Source organism: Acanthochromis polyacanthus, chromosome 4 (assembly GCF_021347895.1).
Source record: "Acanthochromis polyacanthus isolate Apoly-LR-REF ecotype Palm Island chromosome 4, KAUST_Apoly_ChrSc, whole genome shotgun sequence".
Classification (NCBI taxonomy): domain Eukaryota; kingdom Metazoa; phylum Chordata; class Actinopteri; family Pomacentridae; genus Acanthochromis; species Acanthochromis polyacanthus.
The window spans coordinates 494,802-515,847 of record NC_067116.1 but is presented as its reverse complement, the minus strand read 5'-3'; the positions used below and the strand labels follow the sequence as shown (position 1 = coordinate 515,847).

The window sequence follows — 21,046 nt, the reverse complement described above, 5'->3', positions numbered from 1 at the left end:
GGTTGAAAGAGGGCGGAGACAGAGAGAAACTCGAGATTTCCTGAGATAAACCTGCTCCCGACCAGGTTAGAGTCACAGAGTCTGTTACTGCGGTAACTGACCGAGAGTTTAAGTTACCCCTCTTTGTGAAACAGGCTAGAGTTACCCCGCTTTCTCTGGTTAGAGTTGCATCGCTTTGTGAAACGGAAAACTTTCTCTCATTTCAGGGTTAACAAACTCAAGAGTTTTCACTAAACCTGCTTCGTGAAACATGCCCCTGGTCATTAATGGACCATCAGCCATGTGAGCTGGAGTGACTATCTATTCTGGTACTCCCCATTACTGAGAACTGAAGAAACCTCTTGGATCAGAAGTGAAACGTCTTCAACAACCTACAAGAGAAGTCCAGGTGATTTTGATTGAAACTCCTCCGAGTACATCAGTAGTCTAAACATCTAATGGCACAAATATTATACACAGTTACTGCATCTTATTCCTGTCTTAGCCAATATAACATATCCAAACTTCCGTTGCTCAAAATGTAACAACGAAGCTGCCCGTTGATCGTTGTCAACTCAACTTTATTATTTGCCCCTTGAAGGGCGATTTGTCCACAGATGAGTTATAACATACATTATGTAGTGCTTATAAATGATACACAGTGGGATTTCAATTAAAGGATGTAATGGAGGATTTTTTTTTGTTTAATTTGTCTGATTCACATAAAATGAATATACTGACCTTTAGTGAACTTGTATGTATGGTTTCTAAAAGAATAAAAATTTTAAAAAATAACTGTGGACATGGCAGGACCTGAAAAACATCAGCCAATCAATGCGCTCGGACCGAGGCGTTTGGTTTGCTCCCTTTCCTGTCAATCAAAAATCTTCCAGCTCAGGCCTAGTTACGTAGATTACGTACGCCTTGGACTTACGTGTTTTGTGTATGTGTTGCTTTGGTATAGCTTCATAGTTAGCTGACGACTTGTTTTGCTCATCTTTTTTTACATAATGGCAGATAAAGATCCAGGGGGACCCAGCCGTAAAAGACAACTTCACGAGTCCTACGCAAATTTCTGGAGGGGGGCGTTTCTTTGTAAATGTTAAGAGGGGGGAGGTTAGAGGGGGTGAGGGAGAGGTTGTATGTGCGCATGCGCATGCTACGTCCAAAGTCGTAGGAAATTAAATCTCCTCTAATGCCTTTAAAGGGTTAACCTCAAGGAGCAGTAAGGGGTGACTTAATACATCAAAGAATGAGGATTTCTCAAGAAGGTGAGTCACAAAGTATTTTTGTTCTGAAAATATCTATAAGATACAACAGTCAATGTGTCAAGTTTATTCCACATATCAGTTTGAATTAAAAAAAACCCACACACATAATGAACATGACTGAAACATTTGAAAACAGGATTTAAATGTAGCTTTAAATGCCACACAAATGACACAAAACCTGACACTGAATGTAAAATCATAGTGGAAACATCATCAGTGCTTTCAGAAAGCAAAAGAATGTGCTTTCATTATGTGAACTGCACAGCTTTTCTGGCAAAGTCAACTTCTACAAACGACATAAATATGTTCTGTTTATCCATTTGGGTAATGTACGAAAACTGCAAAATAGTGAGGAGCAAATGATTTTTAGACTAGGGGTTACAGCTCTTCTTTCTTCTTCAAGATGATCTGTCGCACCATTTCAGCTATTTTTGGTCGGATTTCTTTAACAGAGACTGTCGGTCCCCAAGCATCCACCACTTTACCGTTTACATCAATTAGATACTTCCAGAAATTCCAATCAGGTTCCTTTCCAGATGACTCTGTTAAACATAAGAGACAAAAGTTAAGTTAAAGAGTACAATTTTTCCTCCAATCTGTCTTCTCTATTGCAGGAAACTTCTACTGGAAGACACATGACGGCATCTGTGACACTTTAGCATCCCCATGGTAGCGTTTACTACTGTGCTAAGGAGTTATGTGACGATCGGTGTACGCTTGTCTGTCTGTCCGTTCGCAACATTACTCAAAATGTGGATTTGAGTGGACTAATGGATTTGGATGAAATTTTCAGGGAAGGTCAGAAATGACACAAGGACCAAGTGATTCGATTTTGGCAGTGATGCGGCTTATAGTCTGAATACACGGATTTGTTAAAGAGTTCTGTATCATATCATCATATTTCTGTATCTGCATCACAGCATCGTAACTATGACAAGTGAACACTACGTCAGCTGCCTGCTGACGATCACAAGATTGCGATCCTACTACCGCTGTGGACTTATCGGGATTTAAGCTTCGGAACTGACACGACTGAGCAGCCTTGGTGGAGTACTATGCTCTCTGAGTGCTTTTCTTATTTTGCATATGTCATCCTGGACACAGTGGCGTGGTGGTTAGCACTTTTGCCTTGCAGCTAGAAGATCCCTGGTGCACATGTCAGCTTTCCCGGGATCTTTCTGCATGGAGTTTGCATATTCTCTCTGTGCATGCATGGGTTTTCTCCAGGTTCTCCGGCTTCCTCCCACAGTTCAAAAATATGCTGAGGTTAAATGATTATTCTAAAGTGCCCATAGGTGTGAATGCAAGTGTGATTGTTTGTCTGTATATGGAGCCCTGTGACAGACTGGTGACCTGTCCAGGGTGTCCCCTGCCTTCACCCTAAGTCAGCTGGGATAGACTCCAGCCCCCTACGACCCTAATTAAGATAAAGCGGTGTATAGATAACGGATAAATGGATGGAATCTTGGACACAAGCACGGACAGTGCTGCAGAGATAATCTCTTCCTCACCGTTTTAAAACAAGATAGCTGCAGATGTCTTTTTTGTCTGTGGGAAATAATCCATGTTTAACTATTTTCAGACATTTTGTTGACAATCTAGGTAATGACTGGAAATAATTGGCAGATTATTCGATAATGAAAATGATTGTTCGTGCAGCTCTAAACTTTGCATCATACTCACCAATAAGGTGCTTGTAGACGTTGTTGGCCCCTGTTCCTATGACAGCAATTTTGCTGAACAAAGGGAAGGAGACTCCGTAGACTCTGCGTACAAAGCTGTCAATCTCCTTGTCGCTGCCGGGCTCCTGCTGCCCAAACTGGTTGCAGGGGAAAGCCAGCACGTTGAAGTGATATGGGCCAAAGTCCCGCTGCAGCTGCTGCAGGTCGTTGTAGTGTTCCTCAGTAAAGCCGCATTCACTGGCTACATTTACCACCAAGGACACCTAAAGCCAGAGAAACTCACTGTAAAACACTACAATACCGGTCCTCTCATGAACATTAAAAAACATACATCAGAAGGAGTATGTTGAAAATACAGGCCCCAAAGTAGAAACTCAATATAACAAACAGAACACACCTGTGATCACTGATACAGAAGGAAAAAAAGTTGTGATCAGTGAAACTAAAGGGAGTGAGCCTATGATTTCCAATTATCTATTTGTGTGAGCATTGTTACAGAATGAGCTGTGAGGAACAGAACTCACAGTTTTTCACTGCGAGACTTTACAGAGTTGGAGAAGGATCCTGGAAGATCAGTGGTGACAGTTGCAGCAGAAATCAGGAGGTACTGAATGAGCCATAGCACCACTTATCAGACCTGCAGTAACTGTGTGTCAAAATGATGCTATGGAGAGTGCCCTACTTGCATAGTATACCTCTAAAAACACATGGACAAGTGCTTCCAGCTTGGTGTAGGGGTAATCAGTGGAAACCTGAGTTTCTGTGGTAGTGTGACATTAAAAAATACATTTTTTAAATCTCAGTAATGAAAGGTGTGCTGACTTCAGTTGCATTGAGTTCCTACTGTGGGGTCGGTATTTACAATACAGTAAATCTAAACAATTTCTAGTCTGACATCAGAGCAAATACACTACAACTTAGAACTGATGCAGTTACTGTATTGTGGTACAATATTGAATCCTTTAACATTCACATGATATTGCACATGACTGTACTTACTTCTCCAGGTGTATTTCTTTGGTAATACGCATTTCCATACGGTACAATGTTGTGTTTTCAGTTCACTAAATTTCAGAGGAAAATATTTTCACCTCATTACATGTGACCGCGGCAGGGATTGGCTTCTTTACAGTTGAATATTTTACACAAAGATAACCATGAAAAATACAGCACATTATTAAACATTAAACCTGTAGTTTATAACCACTTTGGGACTTCTTAGTGGGGCCTCCTGCTGTGTTTCCTGAGGTTTGTGACAAGTTAGCAGTTGCATTAAAAAGTGAATAAATCTTATATGCCAGCCCACAGGGGGTGGTTTGAACTAGTGGAAGGGATGAAATGAGTACTTTTGACACTATGTGTTAATAAGCAAGTTTTATTGTAAATTCTTGAGTACTTTTACTTAGCCCTTGATGTTCCAGTACTGGGCCCAGGCTATATCTGGTATTAAAATGCAACCAGTCACTGTTTTCAGAGGGTTGCTGAGCAGGACACATTCACTCAGGAGGTCACCTGATAGTACTGTGACTAAAATGGCTGGAACATTGCTGCATTTCTGGTGTTACACTTGATATTAATTTAGAATTGTGATCAAGCAAAAGTCAAAATATGACATTTTTCCAAGCATTCTTGATCAACAAAGCCCATGGTGTGATTTTATAGCTGTGAAATTATTACTAACTGAATTATTTTTCTTTTTTCCTCCAAAACAAAATGCTGTAACATATTGTTGACTTTAAAGTATTACGTAGACTTTCTGACAGAATATTTACTCATAACGCGATTATTTTAAGTAACTGTATTGATACTTCAGATTAAATAAATGTAAGTATTTTCTGGTTACTTTCCTCCCTACTGACTGCATATCTTTGGGTTGCGGACAAAATAAGATACTTGTCACCTTGGACTCTGAAAAACACTGATTAATATTTTTCATCATTTGTGACATTACATCTCAAACAAAAACAGAACCTTTTAAACTGCGATTCACTCAAAAAAAAAAAAAAAAAGAAAAAGTTCAGTTTCCTTTCAAAACAAATAGCTGCCCAATCAATGATTTGCAGAGCTACACAGACCAGGTCCACAACAGAGAAATAGGTGAGTATGTTCATGCAGCATGTCTATGTAGATTCTCAGTCTCTTGGATGAGGGGTTAACCGTTTTCTGGAGCCAAAAAGAAAAGTCCACATGCTTCTGAAACATGCTAGCGCAGGTTAATATGTGTTGTGGCTACATGCTTCAGCTCACATTCAAAGCAGTGTTTTACTGCAAAAGTCCGCACATGCGTTCTTTGATAGAATTTCCCCTCATTCAGTTTGATGATCCTATTCTCTAGTGACATCTGGAGTCAGGATGGAGCAACTGCAAGTGGGATGTATCTGAGGTGGTATCATGGAGATCTGTGCATTATTCTAAATCCTGAATGGAAAACTCAACAGTCAGCCGCATTCGCTGTTGAGTTTTCCATTTCCATGAAGCTGGAAAAAAAGGGAATCTCCTTGAATCCTGAGCAACGGAACCAACTGAAGGACCAGATTTCAGAAAATGGCGATGCCATTAAGAGAATATCAAACTTAATATTAATAAAGAAGTGTTTTAAATTCCTTGAGTAATTGGTATGGTAAAACTCAGAAACTTCTGTGAAGGAGATTTGTATATGTTTTAGAGTAAATTTGCAATCTTTTAAAATTGTTTAAGTGAGCATAATTTGAAGTTCTTAATTGAAATTATTTGTTTGTTGGTGTAAAAATTAAGTTTAAACTATGTATGATTATCTTCCCATTATAGAATTAAAAAAAGAGTCAGGCTTTTTAATACACATAATGATAATGGTAATGATTTAATACACACAGATCCAGAGCTGCTTTCAGAAGCAGTAAGTGCACCCCTACCCCACCCCCGAAAAAATAATGATAAAAATTATGCTTTTCTTTAATGACAAAAAAAAAAAAAGTAATAAATAAATAACTCCGCAGATAGAATCGTAAGCTTTTGCACTCCGATTACAGTTAATCTGGATTTGTGCTCCGTACCTGGTTTGAATGAGAAGCATGGAGCTCCTGCAGCTCTGCAGGCCTCCTGCCACGTAGACTAGCGGGGCTACAAGACGGGACAGCCAGCAGCCCCACTGATCCGCAGCTATTATGTTAGTCACATCTACAACACAGCGTTAAGAGGGAGAAGTGAAAGAAAGAAAAGGAAACATTCCCCAACCACGTCCATTCATGCAACCGGCTGTCATGAGGAGAGAGTGCTCGCAGCGAAGACACTGAACATCACCGACACACGGTGGAATAATGAGGAGTTCAGAGCGGGACTTACCGAACCCCGGTATTTCTCCAGGGAGACCAGCTTCCCCCTGCTGTTCACCACTTTAAAAGTGTAAAAGTCTTTCTGTTTGCTCTCAGTGAGGCTCAGCAAAGTCAGCAACACGGTGAGCGCCGCAAGAAGCATCTTTCCAGCCAAACTGCCAACGTAACAACTGGAAGAAACTTCTCCAAATCCTGTAGCGTCTGTAAGGCCAGTGAACACACCACCGTCTGGGGTCCGAGTCAGCTGTGAAGTTACACACACACACCGAGGACAACACTTCCGGAATGGGCCGCCACCTACAAAATAAAACCCGAAAAATTCATGTTGCAGTCATGGATGGGCCAATCAATCAATCCATCAATCCATCAATCAATCAATCAATCCATCAATCAATCAATCAATCAATCAATCAATCAATCAATCAATCAATCAATCAATCAATCAATCAATCAATCAATCAATCGAAACACACATACATACATGTAGAAATGCAGAAGCTATAAAAACATTCACCTGCTTGGAAATGTGTCCCTTTTATTACCTTTCAGCATTGAACATTTGTCAATTCACTTTGGATTTTTGTGAAAAACACAAATCTCAAAGAGGGTTCTTTCATGACAAAGTGGAAACAGATTACCACAAAGTAACACCAGTTAATATAAAATATAAATTGTATAAGATCCAAGGCCTTGGCCCGTCTGGATTCTATACTCGGCACAGGGGCCAGCATCATTTGGACAGGGGCACTGGCCTCTGTAGGCCTCTGTGTAGAACCACCACTGAGACAATGGATAGATGGATGGACTTTAAAGGGTGTGAACATTTATGCAATCACCTATTTAGTGTATTTGAGGACCAGTTTTCCAGACAGCATCACCGCTCTATCCTGTTCCTGTAGTTCTCGGATTTTGAACGTCAGGAAACCAAACCACTTTTGTTACATGTGACTGATTTCAAATATTCTTGATGTTCCACATTTCAACACTGGCCCTAATGACCTCATTGTTTCAGCTGATGCATTTAAAATAAATAAATAAAACAGAATGCTTTTTTATTTGAATATAAAGTAAAATAAAAGCTTTTAGTGCTTAAATATCATTGTTGTCATTTTTTCATGTGTCCCTGTGATTAAACACTGACCCCACCTTGGCCCCTCCAGTAAAGTTGATCTAGAACTGCCACTGCATTATCTACACTGCTTAATCCTCATTAAGGTCATGGGCGGGCTGGAGTCTATCCCAGCTGACTTAGGGTGTAGACAGGAGACACCCTGGACAGGTCACTTGTCTATCACAGAGCGACATATCGAGACAAACAATCACACTCACATTCACACCTACAGACAATTTAGGCTGAATCCCAAACCGCCCCCTACACACTCCCCCTACACTACCGAGTGTCACTCCAAAAGAAGTCACACTCGTACCTGTGGAGGGCACCTATTATTGAAGGGGGAGGGTATAAATACGATCGTCAGGAATGGGATGCCCTGTCGCCTCACCGGAAAACGGAAGACGTCATTGCCATGGTAACACAAAGACGCCTACTGTGCATGGCTGTAGCGCTGTGGCACAGGTTGCAACTAACAAGGATCGCTGCTGCTTCCAGAAGACAAAAGCGTCCCACTTTTTTTCACTCACATGTTTTCCAATCCTATTATCTGGCATTTCAAATCCAACAAATGAATGAATAAATGAATTCTGTCAGTTGTATTCAAATTTTAAGGTGTCAGGGGGTGCACAATTAAATCAAACGTCAGCAGAGAAGAAGATTTGTTTCTTTTGAGTTATCTTTTTACACCACTCTTTTTGTGATGTTCTGTCAGTGATAAAGGCGTGGGAGAAATAATGGACGCATGTGGAACTTACGTCGATAAGTTGTTTCCTCCTCCATTTCGATGTTGCACTTCCTGAAAAAGTTGTCCAGAGTGAGCATCAATGCAGACTCGCTATTTAAGGGCTGAACACTCTCCCTCCGCACTACGCGGTTTGGGACGGCCCTTAATATGGAGGACCCTCCGCGGGAACGCGCAAACGGAGGGGTAGTGTGTAGGGGGCGGTTTGGGATTCAGCCTTAGAATTACTAATTAACCTCAGTATGTTTTTTGGACTGTGGGAGGAAGCCATAGGACCTGGAGAAAACCCATGCATGCACAAGGAAGACATGGAAACTCCATGCTGAAAGATACCAGGAAAGCTGGCATGTGAATCAGGGTTCTTCTAGCTGAAAGGCGAAAGAGTCCACCACTAAGCACACACACAGTGCAGCCCAGCCTTTAAAGTGACTCCCCTGATTTAGGTGCACCCATGTTTGCAGTATACAGCCCCTGTAGCTGGTAGGTCCAATCACCGGTGAATCAGTACTCCAGGATAGAACTACACCATGAAGACAAAGAACACTGTATTTCCTTTGGAATCCAGTTAAATCCATCATTCAGAAATGGAATGAACAGACGTAGCACATGGGTAAATCTGCTTAGAGTAGACAGCCCTCAAAAAATGAGCGGCCATGCTAGACAGAGACTAGTGAGAGTGGCCACCAAGACACCTATGACTCTTCTGAAGGAGGTAAAAGCTTCAGCAGCTGAGATGGGAGATAAAGCGCATACGCCTGTTGCCGAGGTTCTTCGCCCATCAAAACTTAATGAGGGAGTGGCAAAGACAAACCCACTGTTGAAAGAAATGTTATATAAATCTCTGCTAGAGTTCACCAGAAGTCATGTGGGAGACTCTGAATTCAACCAGAAGAAGATTCTTTGGTCTAATAAGACCAAAACAGAGCTTTTGGCCGTCAAACTAGCCACTATGTTTGGCACCATGATACATAGGCATGGCATCATCATGATGTGGGGATGCTTCTCAGCAGCAGATGCTGGAAGTTGTAAAGGTAGCGGATAAACCAAATGCCACAACATGTATGTGAAATCCTTCAGAACAACCTGATGCAGTCTTTAAGAGAACAGTGACTTAAAAAAGAAGATTTGTATTCCAACAAGACAATCACCCAAAGCTTACCACTAAAGCTACACAGAAATGATTCAAAGACAACAAGGGGAATGTTCTGAGTTCTGGAGAGTCCAAGTCTGCCAGAAACTTGGGTGTCATGATCAGTGACCAACTAACCTTTAAGGCTCATGTGGCCTTTGTTGCTTGGTCGTGTCTATTCGCCCTCCACAACAAATCAGATCCTTCCTGTATGAACATACAGCACAACTCTTCATACAGGTTCTCGTATTATCACGTAGTATCACTACTGCAGCTCATTACTGGCAGGCCTCCCTGCATGCACGGTCAAACCTCTGCAGATGATCCAGAATTCAACCTGCCAAAAACAGCTCGTCACCCCACTGTTCAGATCACTTCACTGACTTCCAGTTGATGTCTGCATAAGATTCAAAACTCTGACACTTGTCTACAAAACTACAATGAATGCCTCCTCCTACCTGAACTCTTTCATTCAGGTCTACTCTCCCTCCTGCTCACTACACTTGGCCAACAAAAAGCTGCTGATCCAACCACCACAACAGGTCCGGTTGATAGATAAACTCCTTTCCTCTATGGTTTCCTGGTGGTGGAACAAGTTACCAAACTCTGTTCCATCTGTAGAGTCTCTCTCAGTCTTTAAGAGGAGAGCAATTAAACAGTTCTTCACTGAACACCTTTGCATGTGACAGACAGCAAAATATATTTTAAAAATCCTATTACATCTTCAGGTATCACAGTCCTATTATCAAACTTGAACTTGTTTTATAGCACTTATCCAGGGTATTTTGTCCTGACAAGATCCTTGCTTGTGTTTTATCTACTTTCGCTTTGGACAAAAGCGTCTGCTAACTGAAATTGTAAAACTATAGAACTGTAGTATGAATTGTGCTGTACATGCTATCAGATAGTCAGCCATAAAAATATGTGCAAAAGTCTGGACAAGAAAATACCTGTAAGATGCATTTTAAAACAAAGTGATGGAAATATAAAATATTAAAATTTTAAAACCATTAAGAGCAACAAAATCCATTGAAAACATGTAGGCCTTGAGATTGTTCTGAAAAATGAGGGAGGAACATTAGACTGAAAGAGGATGGCTGCTCCAGAGATATTAAACTGTTGCCTGGGGACCAGACAGCCTTTATATTGTGTATTACAAATACACATAAAGTCAGTCTGGAACTGCTCCATTGAACCAAATCTAGCCCAGAGGCGGGACTACCGATCACAGCTTGAATTGGAGAGAGCCAATCAGCGTAACGCATGTGTGACGCAATCACTAAGCGACCTAACAACTGCCTTTCCGCCATGATATTTTGTAGTTTTAACAGCTTCCTTCGCCGTACAGGGGTCCTGAGGAAAATCTAAGCTCTCCCTTTCAACAGTGGAGGGCAGCATTACGCATTCTATCGTACAGCCTGCCGGAATTAAAAGAAGAAGAAGAAGTAGTCCAAACAGTTATGGCAACCAGTTTTAAGGACAAATTCAGCCCGTGCAAAACAGAGGAAAGCACACGAGAGAAACCTCGCTCTGTTGCGGTCGCCATTTCGTTTGTATGCGGGAGGTGCACAGGTGTTAGATGGGTAATCTCGGCCCTGAAGATGACGCATCGTTAACTCCCGCCTCTGGTGCTCTGATTGGTTCGGTCTGATCTGCTCGGAGCTTGACAACCTGTCAAAACGTGTCAATGGAGGAGGGCTAGACCGTATTCCCGTATATCCCTTATAACGGGAATACAAAGTCTAGCTAAGCTAGGCTAATTAAACTGTGACTGCAGAATTGATAGAATATTCCTTACTTGACAGAGATAGAAAGTACAGAGACAGACTCTGACCAAATACAGACTCAGTGACTACAGTATGTCATGGCTGCCTACGAAGAATCGCTCCATGACACGTGTGGTAACGAGAGACATGTACTTCCTCTAAAAATGTGACAAATCCAGAAAAACTGCAGAAATTCAACTTGTCCATTCCAAACTTCAAAGAGCTAAACAACAATTAAATTGCATTTTTTCCTTATTTTTTTTGCTATATTCTAGTTGTCGTTTTTGTTTGTTTAAAAAAAATATATTCAGAACTGTAATTCTTTTGCTCTATTTCTCATCACACCATGTTTGATAGGCTTGGTAATATTGTTAACATGGTATTCATGTCAGTAAGAGTAAGAAAGAAAGAAAGAAAGAAAGAACGATTGATTACTGTCGTGATTGTAGAGCAGGGGTGTCAAACATTCGGTCCGAGGGCCAAAACCAGCCCCCCGGAGGGTTGAATACGGCCCATGGGAAGACTTTGTTAAGTGAAAAAATTACAGAGAAGACATTAAATGCAAATTGTAAAACTATAAATTTAAAATAATTTCTATATCATGACAAGTTGTTTTGATCATAAACTTTTTGATCACTGTTCTTTTGTCATTTTGTATCTCATTTTGGCAATAATTGGTCTTGTTTTTGTCATTTTGGTTTTGCTTTATTCATCGTGTTGAGCATCATTTTTGTTTGTGTTGTGTTTCTTGTCTCACTTGTGTTTGTTTTTTGTCTAATTTTTCTAATATTTGTCTTGTTTTTGATGCTTTTTTGTTGTCTGACTTTTGTCGTTTTGTTTCTTGTTTTTGTCTTTTTTGTCTAGTTTGTGTTATTTGTCCATGTTATGGTCGATTTGTAACTTCTTTGTCTCATTTTTTTCTCTTTTTTTGTTTTGTTTCGTGTTGTCTCATTTTTGTAATTTTGTTTCTTGTTTTTGTCCTTTTGTGTGCCCTTTTTCCATCTTGTTTTTGTTGTTTTTTGTCTTTTTATATTTGATTTTTGTCATTTTGATCACAAATTGAAACACTATATCATTCAATTACACATGCCTGTGACTACATGCTTTGTGCCTTTGTAGACACTCTGATCTTTAAGTTGTAATGTGAAATGACAAACTGAGGTAGCCTTGCCGCGCTACACAACCCACGGCAACTAATTTAATTCTCTGCCAGGGTCGGTCTAGTTACCCTCGGTAAGCCTAGAAGTTGGATGCTCCTAAAACTGGCCGACGAATCACCATGACGTGTAGAGTCAGAAGGCGGGCGTAACTAAGTGACAACAGAGGCCAGTGTTGCCAACTTAGCGACTTTCTCGCTAAATCTAGCGACTTTTCAAAGCTCCTAGCGATTTTTTTTTGTCAAAAGCGACTAGCGACAAATCTAGCGACTTTTTCTACTGTTTTGGAGACTCTGACAGGAAAACTCGGCTCATTCTGTAGTTACTGTTTTCAACAAGCAGCAGGTCAGGTGCTGCTGTGAGCTTCTCCCCCTCCCAGAGCACAGGCTGTCAGTCCAGTAACCCCGCAGCAGTCCCAGTGAGGGGAGGGGGAGAGCCACATCACTCCGCGGCCAGACGACAGATGAATCGCGCATGCGCAGTCACTACAGATCCCATCCAGACTTACGGAGCCATATAAACTAGGGATGTGCGGACTAGTCGTTTAATCGTTTAACCGCCGACTCATTTATTAAACGTTTAGTATTTTACTAGTCGGTTAAACGCTAGTGTGCCTGCCCCGCCCCCCGACCGGGCGCTGCCATGCAGCTCTACGCTGCATGGCCGCACGCTCGTCCTGTCTGGGCTACCTGGTTGATCCTGCCAGTAGCATATGCTTGTCTCTTTTTTCAACCCCCGCTATCCCCTTCATCATTAGCGGTGTTTTGACCACTCCAGCTACACCCGCCACGTCCCTTCCTGCCACCCCGAAGCAAAGCATCGGCTCCAGTATGTGCTGCTCGTGGACTGTCATGGCGCACCGACCCGCTGCCGTTACGCACAGACGCAGCCGCATTTTCTGTCTCAGTGGACGACTGAACATCTTCATCAGAGGGTGAATATTCCTCTTCAGAATATGAGTAAGCCATTACTTGACAAAGTACTTTGTCAGCGTTGACCAGACCTCTCGGTATGGTGAGTTTTCTCACTCTAAAATGTGCCGTCTTGCGCTCTGATACGCTCCGACGGCGAGTCTCGTCTCCTCGGTTTTCAAACTCTAAACTCCAAAACTTTGAATGAAAACACGCCCACAACTGATGCTCAGATTGAAGTTCCAGATGTCCGCCATCTCCTGGTGTACAGTACATGAGGCACACGAGGCAGTATATTTGAAGCTATGGCTTATTATGTTCAGCAATGTTGCTTGTCGCAATATTGCCACTTTGGTGCTTAAAGGGTTAAATTGCAAGTTTTCCGAACCGACTAGTCGCTAATTTTATTGGCGACTAGTCGGTTCGGAAATTAGTCGAAATTCCCATCCCTAATATAAACGCAAATGGTTCTTCATTGTCATGCTAAAATAAACCACAGCATTTAGCCTCTAGTACAAAAACATATTTTGGGTGTTTTATAATCACTTTTTGGTCTCTTCCACAATGTTATTCCTCTCTCCTACAACACTGATTACAATTACATGCAAACTGGGAAATATGCTAATTAGGCGATGACGTCATTTAGCGACTTCTAGCGACTTTTAAGACAGCCAACAGCGACTTTCCTTACTGAGGAGTTGGCAACAGTGACAGAGGCGCGACGATTCTGACAGAAACAACCGGAAACAGCCATAGAAACAAGGATAGACAAGAAGATGACTGCGCACAATACACAGTTATCTTTCGACTCGGCTTTGGTCACAGCCCTTAAAGATTTGAAGCTAAAATTCAACTTGAAAGATAAACAAAGGATAAGATATGAAAGATAAATAAGGCTTCACCGAACTCCCGCATCCTCTGATTTCCGGGGCTCTCGGAACTACGTCAAGCCTATTCGTTGCGCTGATTGGTTGTATACCTACCCAATTGCTGCAGAGTGATTTGAAAGACAACCTTTTTGCCCGCCTCCCTCCCTGTCAAGAGTTCCTAGACCCTTGCGTCTTCAGACCTGGGTCTAGCACGGCTAGGCTAAAACTGAGGCATAGTGCTGCTGAAATTGAATTTAATTTTCTTAAGAAATTTCAGGTCGTTCATGATGCTTTGTAAAAACAAAATTCCTTAAATGTGAACATTTTGGCAGTAAAACAAAGGAAAAATACGACTTGTGGTTATTTGTAGGGCCCAGTTAAGATCAAATTGGGCTGAACGTGGCTCCTGAACTATAATCAAATTGACACCGCCGCTGTAGAGTTTCCGAGCCGTTCCTGAACGCAGCACGTTACACGCCCCTCTTCATCATCACAGGCACTCCCACAATGCAGCGGGGTAGTGTATTAACATGGCGTCAATGGTTGCTGTTTTTACCAGGGCCGTGGGATTTGAAAAACATTATGTAGAGCAGAATCATGGAGACAGCTAGACAATAATCCGTAATCAACCTTGGTGCTCGAAAGTAAGTTAGTCCGTGCTCTTGTGTGTTGCAATGCTCCAAGTGTTTCTGTTCTCTTCTAATGACTTACTGATATGTGGCAGCTGAGTGCCAGTATTATTTATTTCTCGTAGCTCCAGAGCTAGCAGCTCAGCCGGACGACCGGGCACTGCAGCTAACGGTAGTTAGCGGACGGAGACGGCAAACAGCAGCCTCGGCTCAGCAAAGAGTCCCCAGGAAGTCAACGAGAGCCCTCCCCATAACACAGGAAACACATTTTGGTTTTAATGGTGAGCATTTTTGAGTCGATAACAATTGTGCCCACACCCCACTACTTTTCTTTTCTGTTTTGGAAGTTTAGTGAACGATGTAAGTCCAAGTCTCTTTCCCCTGAACTACCTGAACAAGACGGTAGCCATAACTAATGATGTCTGCGACCCCTAACCTGCCAGTACCTGATTAAATCATCCCTAACACCGGCTGTGGAGGGGAGATGCACGGGGAAAGCTCTGCACAGAATAGACTACCGCCGATCGGGTATTTTCAGGGCTGCAGACTGCTAGTAGTCAAGGAGAGCAATGTCGTGTATTTGAAACCTATAATTTGACAGTAGAAATGAAAATCTGAGTGTTCAAATGTTTGAACAACACAAACTGCAACACAACACTTTAATGAAAGGCCTTTGTTTATATTTTACAAGAGTTGAATTTTCAGAGATTTTTCCTTTGAATCTATCTTTTAGTGTTGATCTGCAAAAACTTTTGATGTGGACCAAATCAGATAATGCAGTTTGCAGAATGTTGCTCAAGACCACAAAGTGGCACCAGAACCAAAGTCCCTTTATATTTAAAATGAATTTCTTTCGTTTACAGTCCACTTTAGAAAAAGTAACAATATGTGTAATCTGACAAATGCTAAACATCAAACACAATAATTGTAGGTGTGTATAAAATTAAAACCAATCACACATATTCTGAAATCCTTATCCGAAATATACAGAATATTCAGATTTACTCTATCCAACAGTCTTGAATGCAAAACATTAAGTTTACAGTGATGGTGAAGGGAAAAGCGTTTGAAAATGAATAGCCAGTAATACGATTTGTTCATGAACAGATAATTAGTTGAATTTGTTGCAGATTATTTTGCTAAAAAATTCTACTGCTGCTGGTTTTGTCTGCTTTATATAATTGAAAATTGTCTGAAAATATATTTTGGTTTTGGACTGCTGATGGGCCAGAACGAGACTTGTAGCATCTATGCTATCCCTGGACATGCTGTTTATAGACTACTGCCTTATTCAACAGCGCCGCTGTTGCTCAGCAGCTCTGTGGTTGCATTATAAAAAGAGGCAGGTGGTTTGCTTTTTGACAACAGGTGATGCCATCCTGGTCTCATTCCCGTGAAGCAATGTTTCTGTCGCTATCATACTTAAGTGTTAGGTTCTAAACTACATACCCCAGTCATCATCGTTCCATGTAACCTGTGTAGTCTTCATGGTCTCCGGGGACTCCAGTTACGTCACACGGGACAAGACTCCTTCCACTTTCACTCCATTTGTAGGCTGCCCTGCCGGAGGTGACAGGACCCTGACCTGCTGTTGCCATCAGATTAAGCAATTCCTCATCTTTCTCCTGAAGTTGTAAAATTTGTGACTTCTGCAATCTGGTACGAGACCATTTCCCTGCAGGGATTAATGAAGTTCTTCAGATTCCCATTTGAAGACAACCATAAGTATGATATAATGCCATTTTAGTTTCTTGAAAACATATTGACAAAGTTATTCATTTAGGAAATGGTCCAAGTGTTAATCAGTAATTAAAATCATTGTTAACTGCAGCATTAGCCTCATAAAACTGAAGTACTGTGGGGCGGCATGGCTCAGTGGGTAGAGTGTCCGTCTTGTAACTAGACGGTTGCCGGTTCGATCCTCGGCCCATCGTGCTCATGTCGAGGTGTCCCTGAGCAAGACACCTAACCCCTTCCGCCATCAGTGTGTGAATGGGTGAATGTGACGTATCATGTAAAGCGCTTTGGGTACCTTGCAGGTATAGTAAAAGTGCTATATAAATACAGACCATTTACCGTGACAATGCTTTCTGCTGTTGTGCAACCAACTGGCAAAGTTCTTTAGAAATTTCAAATAGGTAGGGATTACACATCACGTGGGATTTTTTTGTGCTCTAATTGAGAAAACATCTGTCACTGAGGCTTTCATTGATTTCACACCAAAATATTTGAGTCTGATTTAGTGAACTTGTTGATTTAAGCACTTTGCTGTGTTGTGGAAGTGAAAACTTCTCCATGTTCTGCTTCCAACAGAATATAATCAGCCCCCTAAAAATTCAAAGCACACAATTTTGTTCAAGTAGAAAACTCAAAATCAGTTAGAAATGACACCTACACCTCTTCTTCTTTTTGAATTAAAGTTTGGCACAACATGCTAGTAAAGAATGCCCTTTGTAATTTGCTTATCTATTTTCACATGGTGGAGTCAAACCAGGAACTCACTGATGAAGACATTTGTACCCATGTATTATTCTCCTTGGCCTCTTGACTGTGGGGTCCCCTGCAGGCCGCTTTTAAATCTTTATAAAAAAAATTCAAAAGTGACATCAAGGCAATTTGTATGATGATTCACACAGCGATTAAAACTTCATCTTCTTTTGACTGCTGGAGATTTCTCTCTATTAGTAGATAACTGTCTTTATGCTACTGTTGGAGAGCCTCGTAGGTTACATCCAAAATATGATCACAGTATTCTTTGCTCTGTAATTTTAATAGTTAGACTAAAAGCTATGATTTCTTTCTGTCTAAATTTCAGGTGGTCTGCCTCCCTGGTCATCTTCAGTGTGCTGTTGACTTGACCAGGGACAAGAGCAGCAGGACAGGAGGGATGGACGAGTCCATAAGTCCAGTAAAATCAGTCAAACAATCTCAGCCCAGAGGAGCCAAAGCTTGGTCCAGCGAGAAGTCGAATAAAGAGACTTCTGTTCAGAGAGAGCGTAACAAGTCTGCACCCCGTAGCAAAGAAAACCTCACTGCTGCAAAGGATGAACACAACATAGGCAGCCTGCTTAGCCGTGGGCCCGGCAAGACTTCTGCAGAAAACTCCCAGGACAAGAGGAGAGGACGAACCTCCAGGCTGACTCGGCTGACTGGAAGAACGAGTTCTGGTGAGAGAGGCAAAGGAAGAGTGGCAGGCTCTCAACAGCAGCTGGTGGCACAGGTTCCTGATTCCAGGGCGTCTCTTTCTGCAGACAGCAGCCCTGTAGCGAACAGAGAGCCCAGCTCTCCTGTAGTGCCTAGTACACCTGAGAAAGGCCTCACAGAGCAGGCCAAGAGCTCCACTGGAGCCCTAGCAAAGGAAAAGTCCCATGGTGAGTTACAAATGTGTTTTTTTTCTCAGATGATTAGGGCTTCTTTAACAAATGCATCTCCAGTGAACTGCTTTGTTTATGTTAGTGGTGAAAGCTGCCGCATTGATGCATCAGCCTGTTGAAGAGGGCACAGTGTTGAGGCCCACTGTGGAGGAAGGACCCCTTACAGAGCAACAGCTGGGCCTCCGACAGGCAGAGGAACGCCTCTACAGAGACTACATCCACCGACTGTTGAAAGTAAGGAAACGGTTCATTTCTGCCTGATGTCTGGCATTGTTTGTGACTGAATGTCTATCAGACGACCTTAGATATTAATTTCCACGCTTAGTTAGATGTACGAGGTAAACAGTGGCCTTTCCTGAACATTCACTACCATCTCGATTTTTTTACACTTTGTAAGCTGAACACACTCTTGGTTTTGAAGTGTTGAGCACGCTGTTTTCTGGCCATGACCGTTGAAGATGTCACCACAAGCTTTGGGAACTTATCATGTTATTGTTTAGGTAGAACAATTAATCTGTTAACCCTTTAAGCTTCAGTGTACCGCCGGCGGTACACCTACTAATTTGCATAGGAATTTCAAGAATGTCCGATGGCTGCAAACACGATTATACAAACACTATACGCCGATGGAAAGCTTAGATTCTCATGAATCCGCCGGTATAAACCACTTTCAGATGCGATTACCACAGCGGGTGAGAAAAACACATTTGTCCGACAAAAACGAATATTCATCCATCCGTTCTCTATACACGGCTTCAACGCACACAGCGAGACTCACATTTCCGGGTTTATTATTACACACAAAAAAAAGATTCCACAAAAAACGGCCATAATCCAACCTTTTACATCAGATGACACAAGCCAGTAAACTATTTTGTCCAAAACATGTCCTGAAGTCGGTATAAAATCCCCGAATCGGTCGTTTTCAAGGAAATGCACATCGCGATGCCTGTCCAATATTCCCTGTATTTTTCGTAATTTTTTTAATTTAAAAATAGAATATTAGCGATTTTTTTTGTACTGAAAACGGCTGGAAGTGACTGAAGCTTAAAGGGTTAAAAAAATTCCTTTCTTAGTTACAGATTAACTGATTTAAATAGTTGTCAGTGGCTGGTTTTGAAAGGGTAAGTGAACATCTACAGGTGATGTATACTAGAGCTTGACTGTGAAATAGTTCAATAAATATACCATACCAGAAGTTTGATCTACAGAACATGCTCCAATTAAACAACTGAAGCCCAACTACACTGTGAGGGTTTGAAACCTAAAGAAGCCTTATTGTTACTTCACTCTGATAGTTTAGCTTCAAATTTCAGAATGATGTTTGGAAAGAGTTTGATATTTAAAGTGATGTCTTCACTTTTGTCCACTGAAGAGGGAAAGTTTCTTTATGCTTTTCATATATTTCCGACTTTTCTTGTGAATGACACTGGTAGCCCATGTTTCTCAGCCTTAAAGTAATAAGTAGCACGGTGGTTTATTTAAGATTGCATTTAATACAGCCAATATTAAAAAGGATAATGTTGTTTCCTTCGAGTGGTGGTTCTGAAACTGTCACCTGTATTTAATCTAAGAGAGCTGTGATAGGCAGTATTGAATAGCTTGAGGGTATGGGCAGCGACACGCTTGTAAGCCTCATATCAGAATAGTCAAGCACAAGTCAAAATGTTTCCCATATAATCAGCATCTACTGCTACAAAAGGCGATGTTTATTTTGAAGAAAGAAACCTGGCTTTCATAGTCAGTTCCTCAAAATGACATTTAGAAGATAACTTTTCATCTAACCAGATACCCAATTATTACTTCACCAAGGAATGCAATGGAGATATGTGAAGATCGGCGTTGGTTTGTTTGTCTGTCTGTCTGTTAGCAACATTACTCAAAAATGGACCAATAAAATTTTTAGGGAGGGTCAGAAATGACACAAGAACCAAGTGCCTAGATTTTGGCAGTGATGCAGCTTATAGTCTGGATCCATGGATTTGTTAAAGATTTTTGTATTTTTGCGGCATGGTGTTACTGTAACTATGACAACAAGTGGACACTACATCAGCGGCCTGCTGACGATCACATGATTGCGATCCTACTACAAATCCATCATTGTGGACTTATCGGGACTTATCTGAAATGATACAAGGAACAGTTGATTAAATTGTGGGGGGCGTTTCTGAGTCCCATCAATTCCCACCGGTCACTACGTATTCGGTACCTGTACATAACACACACATGCATAACACATCTCTATTAAATGACCACATGCTATGTTGCAACGATTTCTGATAATCAGTAACTAATAAACAAATGCTGCATTTCTAAAAAAAATGTGCTGCATATCCGACAATGCCATATGGAGGAATGAACAGCCTTGGAAGAGTACTACGCTATCTGAGTGCTTTTCTAGTTGTATCAAGTAATGACTGAGGGAATATTTAGATCACACCAGATCACCGTCTTGTTTGCTAAAAAGCTTAGCCAAGAATTGGCTACAAAACTGTGTTTTGTTATTTTGCCACTTTTATATTTTAAATATTTAATTTAGAATTGCTAAAAAAAATTAAAATGAAATGTAGTATGTTCTTGAAAAAATTGTCACACAAGAGACACTTACAATCTAGATGCATCTGAGGGCCCATTCTGTAAGACGCAGTTCTGTACTGAATAAGGAAAAAATAATCATTTTAGCTTGTTTGTGACAAGTGTGGACTGCCACGTAAATAATTACAAGTAATGAATGCTTCAGATTAGAGTTTATGTGCTTTCAGCTTCACTCAGGCTGGACTGGTAAAACAGCCGCCATAGAAAAGTCGGAAAGTTCAGGTTAGAAAACCATCAGATCGCTGCTTTTTCACTTTAATGGATTGATTCAAAAATAGTTTTTTTTTTTTTTTTTAAATGGCATTGACCAGCCAAAAACCTCCAGTTTCACTTAAAATAATTTGAGTGTGTCGTTGGTTTTTGTATTGTATTTTTTGGAGCCTACACAATTGAAGCGCTGTTTTCTAGAAGACAAAATGAAGTGAATACTAATGCTCTGCAGAAGTCTGGCTTATTTGCTACATTATGATGAAAATGGAAATTTCCATTTCACTTCGTTTCATCTTTCTATCCTTTG

The 21,046-nt window shown here is 41.2% G+C and overlaps 2 protein-coding genes across 2 annotated transcripts in view; one reads left to right on the top strand and one right to left on the bottom strand.

Moving 5' to 3' along the window:
• Positions 1-543: 543 nt before the first annotated feature.
• On the bottom strand, positions 544-14,778 carry LOC110971114 (glutathione peroxidase 7-like). The gene is made up of 4 exons (XM_051946887.1): positions 14,643-14,778; positions 6,254-6,540; positions 2,934-3,195; positions 544-1,792 (listed from the first exon to the last, which is right to left on the bottom strand). Exons 2-4 carry the CDS (start codon positions 6,383-6,385, stop codon positions 1,629-1,631), a joined length of 558 nt encoding a protein of 185 aa, XP_051802847.1. The 5' UTR covers positions 6,386-6,540; positions 14,643-14,778; the 3' UTR covers positions 544-1,628.
• LOC127533710 (terminal uridylyltransferase 4-like) overlaps positions 14,694-21,046 on the top strand; it is a 34,750-nt gene continuing 28,397 nt past the window's right edge. Inside the window, 3 exon segments of the mRNA XM_051947454.1 lie at positions 14,694-14,841; positions 17,376-17,931; positions 18,017-18,168. Of these exon segments, the coding sequence (XP_051803414.1) occupies positions 14,839-14,841; positions 17,376-17,931; positions 18,017-18,168 (711 nt within the window). The 5' untranslated portion in view covers positions 14,694-14,838.

Excerpts from the sequence above, each read along its gene's own strand:
- LOC110971114 (XM_051946887.1), bottom strand. The coding sequence starts at position 6,385 with ATGCTTCTTGCGGCGCTCACCGTGTTGCTGACTTTGCTGAGCCTCACT. Across the intron at positions 3,196-6,253 it reads TGGAGAAATACCGGGGTTCG|GTGTCCTTGGTGGTAAATGT; the intron begins GTAAGTCCCGCT and ends CTCTGGCTTTAG. Across the intron at positions 1,793-2,933 it reads CGTCTACAAGCACCTTATTG|AGTCATCTGGAAAGGAACCT; the intron begins GTGAGTATGATG and ends TATGTTTAACAG.